The 13537-nt window shown below is 32.6% G+C and overlaps 1 protein-coding gene across 2 annotated transcripts in view; it reads right to left on the bottom strand.

Annotated features, from left to right (window-relative positions):
- EIF3E (eukaryotic translation initiation factor 3 subunit E) overlaps window positions 1-13537 on the bottom strand; it is a 50805-nt gene that overhangs the window by 26121 nt on the left and 11147 nt on the right. For both annotated transcript variants that reach the window (XM_089898822.1, XM_022584585.2), the window contains exons 4-7: window positions 12692-12734; window positions 11520-11624; window positions 6267-6392; window positions 5467-5591 (exon numbers count right to left, since the gene is read on the bottom strand). In XM_089898822.1, coding sequence (XP_089754948.1) covers window positions 5467-5591; window positions 6267-6392; window positions 11520-11624; window positions 12692-12734 — 399 coding nt within the window. The remainder of the gene's footprint in view (window positions 1-5466; window positions 5592-6266; window positions 6393-11519; window positions 11625-12691; window positions 12735-13537) is intronic.

Below are 13537 nucleotides of genomic sequence, written 5' to 3'. Positions count from 1 at the left end.
TGCATGGGTAAAAGATCCATTTAAATTGCAAAATCAACCAATATAGTTTAGAATTCTAGTATAGTTTAGAATCCAAAAAACTGAATGATATGGTTTCAAATCCCACATTTCAGTACCTTTTAAGAAATTACTACATGTTGAGTTTTGGTGTATGATCAAAAAAGGATATTCACAATTATCTGAAAAGGCTATTAAAACACCTCTCTTTCCCAACTACATGTATGTGTGAGGCTTGGTCTTCTTCTTATCCTTCAAACAAAATGACATATCACAACAGACTGAATGAAAATCAGATATGAAAAAAACATGAAAATCTAGCTGTCAATTAAGCCAGAAATGTAAAGGTCTGCAAAAATGTAAAACAATGCCACTCCTCACTAAATTTGGTTATTTAAAGTTATTTTTCATAAGAATATATATAACTATAATCAATTTACTATTTGTCAATTAATAAATATATTTTAGAATTTCTTAATTTCTAATACAGTATATATCAATAAATTTAGCCAACACATACGAAACTACACTCAAAAACTCTTAATAGTGTAAGAGTTTCAAGACTAAAAAGTTTAAGAACCATTCACCAGTAACAATAATATTGTCAAAGATAATTCTGATGTCAGTATTATTTTCTTCTCAACATCCAATGTTTTTTCTCCTCAGTGTGTATATCTGATTTGGGTCTTGGAGGGGGTAAGAGGATCTTACTGAATGTTCTAATAGGGCTAGTCCTATTTGCCTCACAAAATTGGATGCAGAGTATCTCCCCATGTACACCTAGTTCTTTTAATGCTCCAAAATTAGTAATTTCAACATTTACTAATATATTACTAATTTTATTTTCAGTGCCTTTGTTCCATTTTTCTGTACTTTTTACTCAAGTTTTTAAAAGTTGAACAAGTACTCAAAGCTATGAATTAATTTCTGAGTGCTGCTTTGGCAGGTATTTCATAATTATCAACATTTAATCTCTTCTTTGATTCAGTTACTTATAAAACTTTTAATAACTCCTAGCTTTACTGTTTTGTATCCGGAAAGTACATGCTATAAAATTTCTAGTTTTAAAAATTTATTCAGAGATTTTTAATGGCATAAGGTATTGTCTTTTTTGTATATGAACCATGGAAATGCAAATGAAGGCATTAAGCCTACTTGTAGAATACAGCTTGATAATTAACTGTCTTAATTCTAAGTTGTTATTTTAATTATATTTCTATGACCATGAACCTTTATCTTACTTTAAAATTTAAAAAACAAATCTACTTTTTGCATTGTTTTCCTTTATTAAAAGTTTGATTTTTTATCTTTAACAAAATTTTCTGCAATCTCAACTGAACTACCTTTCTATTTCTAATATCTATAATAAATGATTCTACTAACGAATTAAATATATTGTTTTGATTTCATATAAGCCATAAGGTTGTCAGGGATTAATCCATACTGTTTCCCCCTTATTTGTATTATAGAATTTTTACAGTGGGCTTGAATATTTTCACTTTCCTTGTTTGTATACTTCCTTTCATTGCTTAAAAATATTTTTAAAAAATCAGTTGAATTTAATGTTCCTTTCTGGATACATATGTAACTGCAAAAACTACAGCAGAAGGCTTCCCTGGTGGCGCAGTGGTTAAGAATCTGCCTGCCAATGCAGGGGACACGGATTAGAGCCCTGGTGCGGGAAGATCCCACATGCCGTGGAGCAACTAAGCCTGTGAGCCACAACTGCTGAGCCTGTGCTCTAGAGTCCGCGAGCCACAACTACTGAGCCTGCGCGCCTATAGCCCATGCTCCGCAACAAGAGAAGTCACCGCAATGAGAAGCCCATGCACCACAATGAAGAATAGCCCCCGCTCGTCGCGACTAGAGAAAGCCTGCGCGCAGCAACAAAGACCCAATGCAGCCATAAATAAATAAATAAATTTATCAAAAAAAAAAATTCAGCAGAGTGAGTCTACCTGTAAGCAGTAGCATGGAAAGCCAATGCCTAGGGATTCCTATGACTGAGTTCAAGAAGAGCTGTCCTTATCGATCCTTAACCCACCTACTAGGTATCAAGATTAGAGCCAACTATTACAGTATCCAATGTTTGAGTCAAATCTGCTCATTCAGGGAAGGCTCTTACTCCCAGCCATGATTCTAGGGATATCAATCAACTCATAAGACAATCGTACAGGCTGTATTATTCAGGAGGGAGGCAAAATACTACATAATAATGTTACTTTTAATCTCTTGAATGCATGTTCGATTAATCTCCATAAATACTGAGAAATATACCCTTAATTCTTAAGTTTGAAATTCTCATCAAACATCTCTTTTTATAAGATGCACGGATAGTTTAACATGAAAGATAGGTATGTAACTATTTTATATTCACCAACATCCCCAAATTTCTTGCAATGTTTTACCAATCATTTTTCTGGGTACTCCAGATTCATCCATTATTGGTATGTCTCAACTACTGCATAAGATCGCAACTGTCAGTATCACAAATAAAAAAGCCTCTTCTAAAATATAATGGTTGGCCAAAGGGTGCATGAAAAAGGTACTTCTCAAGAATCAGAGTATAACAGAAATAAGACGGCCCTCAGAGGATTAAATAAACAATGCACCAGAGCAGAGAGAGATTCATCAATTTAGTAAGGGAAAACTACCGGATCAGGAAGACTTGAGAAGAACTTGATACAAAATATTAACATATTTAAATCAACATAGGGGGACAGGGAAGGAAGATAGGAGCAAAGTGAGAGATACTGATATGAAATGGAATCATAAAAAGAGAAGTAAAAAGCAAATCTTGGAAATGCCCATCCAAATGTTTAGGGTGACATAACATGTCAAAAAATGTTCATGATCTGGTCCTTATGACAAGGATATTCCTATTGTGGAAATGGAAACGTTAACCCGATGCTTAATCTGATGGTGCCATGAAACATTCCAGTCACATAAATTAATTTTCTATTCTGATTCCAAATATTCATAAAGGAATCTTCTGTATTCTACAGCTTCCTATGTATTAAACCTATAGGGTCAGAACAATCTGGTCATGTTTCATGTACTTAGTCCTCTAAGCACTTCTCATTGCAAATAATGATGGCATTCTGGTTTTATACTCAGTCTTTTTGAGGTTGGTTCAGCTTTGTTCTTCACAAATCAACCCCTAGGATACTGTAAAAATAAAGTTGCATGCTTCCTATACCAAAAGCCAGAACAAAATAATACCACCCTTGTGGGATCTTACTTTAGTACACAGTGGCTTTTCTTTTTTAACCTTTCCCAAGAGCTTTTTACTTAATGCAACATATGGACTACAACTTATATATAACTTTCCAGATTACAATCTATCATAGCATCCAGCAAACAGTAAAACATATAGCTTAAAAATTTTTAGATTTCCCACAAAATAGGGTTTCTTCAATAAAGGAGGAACAACCGCTCAGACAGAATGAAGCTTTTATGTTCACATTAGTGAATGTGAATCTAGAAGGCATACTTGAACATCTCTAATAAAAGAAGAAATAACTATAATACCATGTAAATTACAAAATCTTATCTCTTATAATTTACATTTAAAATTTAATGCTGGAATCACCATCTTCTACCTCAATGCCATGTAGTTTCGTTTTTTCAAGGGAAGATCGAAATAATTTCCTATTATGAAAACTTCTTTGCCTGTGTTCAGTTTTAACAAATTGGACCTGCGTGTCATGCAAATACTAACTAAATACATTAATACTGAACTTAAGTTGTGATGTTAATACAAAAAATAAGCCAAGCATATTTCTGATAAAAGTGCTTCTATTTGACAGATTCAGGGGAACATTTAGCATTTAATGCAGAAAACACAATTTAAACCATTTAAAAATGGCTCCCTGGGACTTCCCTGGTGATCCAGTGGCTAAGACTTCCAATGCAGGGGTGTGGGTTCAATCCCTGGTTGGGGAGCTAAGATCCCACATGCCTCGTGGCCAAAAACACAAAAGCAGTATTGTAACAAATTCAATAAAGACTTTAAAAAATGGTCCACATCAAAAAAAAAAAAAAAAAAAAAAAACCCTCCATTTCTACATTTAAAAATCACTGGCAATTCTTGGTTGGCAAATATTTTTCATCTGTATCGCCACCAGTAACTTCATTTATCTTAAATTTAAAGTTCAGATGATTATGTTAACAACTTAACTGAATAGGTCAAATATTTTATAGTCTCAAAAATCTTACTAAACGGAGTATTTAAAGAACATGTTTATTCATGTGACTCAGTTTAGACGATTATATTTCATCAACTTATATAAAAATATCGCTAACGTATTATTACCTTATTTTCAAGACTTAAAAAATTACAAAAAAATTTAAAAATACACTGTTCAATGTTCATTGATTTTCTATTAGATGGGTATTACACCATCTATTCCTAAACTATACTTCTGTAAATTAAATATGCATTTTGGAAAAAAATGTTAAAATCTTAATTTGACAGACAATAAGCAGATATCAACTGAAATGTGTTAGGATCTCCATCTTAAATTGAGTTAAAAATAACAAAAATATGGCTCAAAGTGTTATGTGAGACTTAACCAACAATGCAGTCAATAAGTCATACCAAGAATGCAATCTTGGGCTAAATTAATATAAGTATATGTACTGGTCATAGGAGCTAATATTGCCACTGTAATCTATAAAGCTTAGATAACAATCCTAGAATAAGCTTTCAATTTTAAAGATCCAGATTTTTAAAAAGCTGTGGATAAACTGATGGTTACCTAAGAACAGCAGCCAAAATACTAAAGAACTGACAAACTACATTACTTAATAAAACTAGAGATATTTAGCCTGAAGGAAAGAAAAATAAGGAAAATTATCTTCAAGTATCTGAAGTATTTTCATAAAGCAGTCTAGTTTTCTGTTGCTCCAACCAACTAAGAAATAATAGAATATTCAGAGTCATTGACCTCAAATGGAAGAATAAATTTTTAAAAATGATTTCTAGCTAACAGTAGAACAGTCTAGTTCATAAAGCAGTGAATTTCTTATCACCAAAAGCTGGATGATGGAACAAAGAGGATATAAAAGGAATTCTCTTGGAATGTGTATCTTCCTTCCAAATAATATGGCCTAGAGCCTTAATTCTAAAGCTTTAATGTATACATGAATTACCTGGGTTCTTCTTATGTTGAAGATTCTGATTTAGTTCTTCTAGAATAAGGCCTGAGACTCTGCATGATACTGATGCTGCTGGCCCAGGGACCAAACTTAAATAGCACTTTAAAGGGCTTAAGAGTATACTTTTATCAAATAATTTACTTAAGAGTTACATGTAAGCTTTTTCAATTAACAAGCAAATCTACCACATGAAGAGGGGAAAAAATGTGACAACAAATTCAAATGTTAGAGAGAAGTACATTTTAAATTTTAAAATTCCTATTTGATTTCATATAATTAAAGTCAAAACTATACAGTGAAATAACTTACTGTGGCTGGTAAAGGAAGAGATCAATAATGTTATCACGCCCTTTAGGGTGATTGAAGAAAACAAACAGAGACCAATGAATGAGCCATGTTCGCTGCTGAAGAGACTGAAGTGGAGAACTCACAGACTAAAGGATTAAAAAAGGTATACATAGGAAATATTAATATATGAAAAAGATGAAAGGGAATAAACATGCCTGATCTCAGAATTTTATTTTAAATGAGAACCTTCTAAAGCATGCACAGTGATCATTATGATCAAAGTCCAATCCCCCAGACCACTCTACTCTCTGCATGACCCCTGACATTCAAAATTTCCCTGTTCTCAGAGACAGATTCAACAATGTCCACTAAGCCATTTTTACAGAGGTTCCAAGTTATACTTATTTCAGAAAACATTTCATAAGCAAGGACTAAATTAAACACTTCATAATAAGTTTTATTAGACATTAACAGTAGATGAAAACTGTCATCTTCTGCATTAGACTTTCAATAATGGGTGGCACTAAGAGTATTATGTCATTTCCACTGGAACAGATCAAAGAGGCACCACAGCTCTAACAAAAATGAAAACTGAGTTATTTTCTCTAAGAGCCAAAAGAAGTTTGACAGCTTCCTTCAAGGAGATTCAGTAAAACTAATCAAGCCACTAACCCACTGTGATTTTTATATCAGGTCAACATTTTAGTTTAGTCTCCCTCCCTTTCCTCCTTCCTTTTTAAAGTACACAGTGTTCTCCTTATCAGAAAGTATGAAGGATACATAGAAATTTCAGAAAATCACCCTGAAAAAGTGTAACTCACATTATTATCTATGGTCTCTTTTAGCCGTGTAAGGTCTTCCATGGCTGCATCCCAATTCTGCATTAAGATTTCAGAGGCCAGTTTTCCCCAGAGTGAACTCAAAGCATTTCTATCTGTTGCTGGAACCTGTTTAAGCAATCATAATTAATTATATTCTGAATATTCTGGAGGAAAAAAAGATAATGTATATTTTATACCCTACATATCCCTCGGGCCTACTAAAAGATCTATAGCACTCTTCCCCAAACTCCAGTTATATAAGCCCTTATTTGGATCACACTGGTTAAGCTGATTCAAATAGATTTCATTTAACTTGATTTACTAAAAATACTCAGGTCTTTGATAGTCAGTCTAGATCAGAAGATAAGTAACTTAAAACTAGGATACAGCACCAGTATTTTAGTGTAACCCATTTCAGACCATTTATACACAATTAATCAAATTTTAGGGACTCAAAACTTTGCAAACAAAGTTAGATTCAGAGGCAATTTGTTGCTAAAAATTCCTGGAGTGAAGATGTGAAAATCAAGAATTGAGTGTCTCATCTAAAATTTAGAAAAATTATTTCCAGAACAAAAAAACTTCCAAATTATGATATAAATGGAAGAGGTCATAGAGAGAAAAAACAGGTCTACTGGTTAATAACATTAATAATTATCAAAGGAATATGTACTGAGAAACAGAAGTTCATTTTCTTATATAACACTAAAACCCTGGAAGGTAAATAATAATTTTTATCCCTATTTTAAAGAGGGGAACTGATGCACGGAGAGCATAATTTGTTGAAAATTATACTTCTAATCATAAAAGCTATAAAATTTCATACTGCAGTCTTAATCCTACAAAAAACGAGGAATGAGGGTCACTCTATCTCTTCTTGCCATTGATGCAAGTGGGTCATAAACCCAAACACCTATAAGGACTAGGCTAATAACAAAACCAAGTAAAGCAGGACTCTCAAAACAAGGCAAAGAAAGTGAATATAATGACTCTGAACTGTGCTAAAGCAGCAGAAGCAAGTGAGGGTACTGGAGGGAGAAAACATTTCTATACCCCAAGCTGAAATTTTGAATTTTTCACTGAAGCACTTACATGGTACTATTAATTGTAAAGTACTATTGGTACACATTATAATTACAAGTTAAATAAAATCATATGGGCAGGACTGGAAATCCAACCACCAATAATTCTGGCTCTACCACTTACTATAAGCAACTGTACCATCTGTGCTTTAGCTTCCTCATCTATAAAATGGGGCTAGTAACAGAAGCCACCTCAGTTGTTGTATGACTTAAATTACATAATACATGTAAAAAGATTACAACATCATGTGACACATGATAAAAACTTGGGAAACGTGAGTCATTACCCCAATGATAATGAGAATAGAAATGATTATATCAGAGTATTATAGGTTGCCTAAACTATGAGGATCAAAATCATACCTAAGTCAGACTCTGCCTATACTGAAATTCTTCCTTTGATGTCAGTAATTAATTCAAATGTACAGGAAAACACTTTAGCAAACTCTCAGAACAGGCAAATAGTAGAAGACTAAATTTGCAAATTAAAATTTGTAACATAATCATGAAATCACTGGTTCTTATTATTATTACAATGTATGTCCACAAGAAACTTATATATGAATATTCATGTCTTTATTTGAAACAGACAAAACCCAGAAGTAATCCAAATGTTTATCAATAGATGAATAAACTGCAGTATATTCATAGAATGGAATACTAGTCAGCAATGGAAAGAATCAAACTTCTGATACATACAATAATATAAACGAATCTCAAAAAACTTGCTAGTCAAAATAAGCCAGGCACAAGCTTACATATATCATTCCACTTACATGAAATTCTAGAACAGACAAAACTAATCTACAGGAATGGAAAGCAGACCAGTGGATGAACCAGAGATGAGGTATGCCTGCAAAGGGGGAAAAGGGGTCTTTCTGGGTAACAGAAATATTCTTTATCTTGATTTGGTGGTAGTTGCACAGGTATGTGCATTTGTCAAAACTCACTGAAATCAAAAAAACCTTATATAAAAATCTATAAAATTATTGTTCAAATTACAAAGGATAAAACGTTTTATCCTTACAAAGAAATCTAAGTACTAATATTTCATTGAATCTAAGATGTCATCAATTTTATGGTATATTATTTTAGGTCAATTCAGGACACGTCCTAATTTTAGATGTTAAAGTGGGATAAAAATATATCTGAGAATCGATATGAAATAGATGTCTTTTACAGTGACATTATCAGAGTACATCAGATCCAAATCTTCAGTCAAGAGCCTAAAACTTCACCAAATCATCATTACTCAAGCTTTCTTGAGTCAAGGGAAAGTACCTTTAAATCGAACGGCAAGTACTTACAGTAGATAAACTTTAAATTCTGAGCGAAACACACACACACAAATATGATCACCAACAGTCCTAGCATCTTAAAATCACTTTTATTTCAAATAGCTGCTGGATGAGGAGAGGGGTTATATTTTGGAGCCAGACCGAAGGCCACAGTGAGGGCAAATTTTAACAAAATAATTACAATACAGTGATTAATTACAATACAGTTATAAATTAATAACTTTTAAAACAAAAATGTTCAAAAATTCCTAACAAATCTGCCCCACCATTTCAATTCAAATTAATGCATTTCTTAGAGCATGATTCAAAGAAGCTTCACAATCAAATAGGGTGCATTTAAGCACTTGGTGTATTCTAAAAGCCATGAAGTCTTTGAAAAATAAAAGTAGATTCTAGGGTCATACAGCTTTAATTTATACAACACTAACCTACAATAGGTCACTCAGAGAGTCAAATTCTAATCTCAGATCATAGTTACAATGGTTCTTTCATAGCTTATGTTTCCCTAACCATAGATTTAAAAGAATAATCAACCACCAGAAAAGAAATGAAAACAGGCCATTTGCAAAAAAGTAAAATTAAATAACTAATAAGCAAAAACATTGACATTATTTATCCCAAATCCAAAACAGGATTTTTATCTTTGCTATTAACAAGATTTCATTAGTGGTGCCTATCTTAATCAAAAGAAAAAGTAAATAATCCATTTTTAAACTTAGCTTAGTTAGCCTTTATCAATATGCCAACATGAAGTAACCAACTCCCACGTAACTCAATTGTTCTGTGGCACAAGATGGGACAAAAACTAAAATGAACTGCACCTAATTTCTGAACACTATCCAATCACTATATTTTGACTGCTCTTAACATAAAACATTAATTTTGTATCCAGACCATGGTATTCAATCACTTAAACATCATTTGAGTTCCATCATAAGATCTGCTAGGCAATGTAAAAGCTTAAGATCAACCCAGAATTTTTTAAGACAGGAAACTTAATTAGATCTTTGTATTTTACAAAAGTAAATATAAAAACTCTGCAAACTTTTAAGTATATACCTATCACATCCAGAAATTTTCAGACTAATTATGAAACCATACTACATAAACAAAATAATACTATTAAAACTAAAATATGTTACATGTGTTAGGATAAAAGCTTTTTGCAGCAGTGTAGCAAGTTTTTTAATCCCCAAAAGATTCATGCATACTACTCTGGCTCAAGTCCATGTCATTACAGTTGGCTCTTCATACCAATCTGCTTTCAAGGGTGGATATGCTAGAAGAGTTTCAATATCTGGATTTCCAGCAGTTACCTTAAGTTTCCATGTCTTAGCAAAATGGCACATTCACTCACTGACCAGCAACAATAAATTTACTGTGCTAGAACTCTAACATGACACTAAATCTTCATTCTCAAAATTCACTCCCAGCATTAACAAATGATATGAATAACCAACTCTTTTCATGTACCTGTAATCATATCAGGCTTCTGATTTTACAATCCTCGTCTAAGCTGTTTACATTTCCAAAGTAATCAACTTTTGCTCTCCTAAATCCTTCATAATATTCAAAGTAAAACTGATGGAATTTTCTGATAAGCTGCTACAAATTTAGCATCACCCATTACCTTCAATGCACTTGCAAGCTAACCACAGCTAAACTGTAAATTAAGAATTCGTTTACAAATGGGATAATTTTTTTTTCAAATCAAACTTGGAAATAAACTGAAATCTTTATTTCTTTGAAGGAAGGATGGTACTTTAAAAAATGAAGTTGTCTAAGCACTTTTTTTAAGTGTAGGATTTATTCGATATAATAATACTGAATTCTTTCCTCACTTGCAAAAAAGGAAAATTTAATTTCCTAGAGAACAACCAAAGATAGCAGCCATTGAGTCTTTTCTTTGTGACTTGCGGGGCTAAAAGAAAAAAGGCACCAGAAAATAGAGACAGAAAGAACGGACTCTTCCAAGGTTGGAAGACAAAAAGTCCCTGTCTTAAAGAGGTCATTTCCCAACTTCTAGGGTTAACAAGAGATATCAGAGATGTAGGTACTTGCTTACTAATCCAAAGTAACAAATTATAATTTCTCAAATGAGACGCTAGTTAAAACAAGAGAATTTTGGTAACTTTGGAAGGCATTTATTAATATAATTACCTAAACAGAAGGCAGAATAAGAAAGAAATCTGTCAATGTGAAATCCTGATTTTTCCTTTGGCTTCAGGCAACTCTCCTTCCCTAACAAACACAATGAATCTAGGAAACTTGTCAAGTAGACAAATGAAGAAAAAAAGGTTAGGGATTTTTTCTAGCAGTACTATTTAAACTCATCTACTCCTTACATAATGAAAAGAAATTGAGCTTTGTAGTCTAATACCTGAGGGCAGAAGTAAATAGAAAAAAGTTACTATTAAAGCATAAAATCTTTTCAGATATCATTAGAATTCCACAGCTGTTTAGAACAAATTCAAGGAATATATGCAGCACAAAATATTGAATTAAAATTAGGAATAATAGATTTATTCAGTAAATATTAAGCACCCACAATGTGCCACTCACTGTGCTGTACAGTAATACTATAACAAATTCACTACATGATAGAATTCTAATGCTAAAATCATACAATTATACATAAAATGAAAAATTAGTGGTTCCTACTTTTGGATTTCAAGGACAAGTTAAATCTCCCTCCAAATTTTGAGGCCCTGAAATAAGGTTTCCTATTTCTATTTGGTTTTGTTGAAAGTTTATTTTTTTCTCCTTTTGCCAATAACTGCTGAAAACTTAATGGGCAGATCAAATCTACAGACATGTTTTAAGGAACCAAGGCAACCTACAAAAGAGAAGAAAAAGAAAAAAAAATTACTTACCAACACTCTAAAGAAGTAAAGATATTCTGCTGCTCCAGAGTAATTTCCACATTCATATTGGAATTTTGCATACCTGTAGAGTGTATCTAAATATTCCTGCCTAAACTAAAAAAAGGAAAAAAGCTTAAATTCTATTTTTTAATTTTGAGTTTTAAAATTCAAACCATTTACTCTTTCAAATATCCCCAGATATCAATTCTTTCAAAAGTTACTACCCTCCCCCCACCCCCCAAAATCAGAAAAGCACATGACCGTTAAAATACATATTAGGAATTGTTGGATTTAACTTTCATAGTTCTGAACTGTAACAATACCTACTTTGTTGTGATACAAACTTGAATTACAGCTGAAGGTCTGATGTGTGAGTCCCTTAGCTGGTGAATGAGCTTAGACAACTAGCAAGCATATGCATCCCTGTGAGGATTTTGTGATTCTGTACAAATAATGTGTATAGTAAACTTTAGTTCTCTGAAAAAACTGGCCCCCAAATTACACCAACTTTTACAGTTAATGATGCAAGCAAAGTGAAAGACAAAAAATCAAGAGAAGGGCTCCGAACCAGAACATTAACAAATACACCAAACATTCTATATGGAAACCAGAAAGAGTAATTTTGCAGTGGTCAGCATGTCTCTTGTTACAATAATTGTTAAATGAATGATAAAACTTGAATGTAAGTTAAAGAACTGATTATATACATAGCCTCACACTGTGAGTTAACGCAAGGGGAAGGAGACTGGGAGATGACTAGGAAAGCCTATAACAACATTCCTTTATACGGGGCTTTATGAAGGTCTTGGTAATGTCAAGGGCTACTGTATTCCACAAGGCAGCTTAATGCTATTGATCAAGGTATTCTAATTCAAATTTAGTTCTGTTTTTACCCACTTGTTTATCCATCAGAAATATAAAATGCTAACTATTACATGATCATTCTGGAACAAACAATTTGAGAATTTCTGTTATCTAAAAAGGTAAGTATAAGGATATTATTTTCCAATCAGGACCAATTTTTAAAAACTAAAGTTTCAAAAACATACCAGGTATTATGTCTAATAACTTAATCTGGAAATTATACTCTTGTCAAGCCATGAATCTATCTATACAGCACTATTCTTTAATTAGCCTTATTACAACATGACAACTAAACAATTTTTTAAAAGACCACTTACACCATGCTTGTCTGCGAGGTAGTCAAACAGCATCCGACCATCCCTTAATAACAAAAAAACAAAAATTATTGTAATTTATAGACCACAGAAAACAAAACAAGCCTATTCAACTTCTATCTTATTACTCACATAAAGCCAATTTAATTATATTAATACTTAAACACTAAAAATAAAATAAGACTTCCAGAATAAAATAAACAGAACATTACATGTTTTGAACATAAGGAATAGGAACTCAAGGACAACTGCAAACTTAACATTTCACTTTCAGATTTCTTTAGCTCTAATTGAAAATCATGTGTTCTGATTCACCACATGATCTAAGTTTTTTAGGTAATAAAACCAGAACATTCTGACTATTCTTATAGTGAGGTCAGTGAGGTCTACTTCGGTGTTAACCTACTGAGAATGGAATCTGTTCTCTTGAGGATACTTTTCTAATAGGTAATATATTCTTAAAATAGGATAGAGATGGAAATAATGTACTATACAAACAAGCAGGAATTAATCCTGTACATAAATTTTGTCCCCCTCCACAATGTTAGTATTTCTCATACGGACAGTGATTTGGCAAATTTACAAGACTAATAAATCATGCCTAACTCACATGCTATCTATGCTACATACTCTATATGATCATTATTCATACCAAAGTGTCAAATAACCCAATGTAACATTTTTAAAATTAGCTTTGCATAACTTGAGATGTTGGCAGCCTTGTAAAAGACAAATTGATGACAAAGACACCAAGGAACAAGTGACAGGTGGCAGAGTTGCCCGCCTTCTGGGCATTTGCAAAAATGAAACCATTTTCTTATGCTCATTGTAAGAATGAATACCATGGCA

The sequence above is a fragment of the Delphinapterus leucas genome, chromosome 17 (assembly GCF_059928025.1).
Source record: "Delphinapterus leucas isolate spDelLeu-1000000601 "Yukka" chromosome 17, BTC_Dleu_Yukka2, whole genome shotgun sequence".
In the NCBI taxonomy this organism is placed as follows: domain Eukaryota; kingdom Metazoa; phylum Chordata; class Mammalia; order Artiodactyla; family Monodontidae; genus Delphinapterus; species Delphinapterus leucas.
The sequence above is the reverse complement of the archived record's forward strand: the minus strand, read 5'-3'. Positions and strand labels throughout refer to the sequence as shown.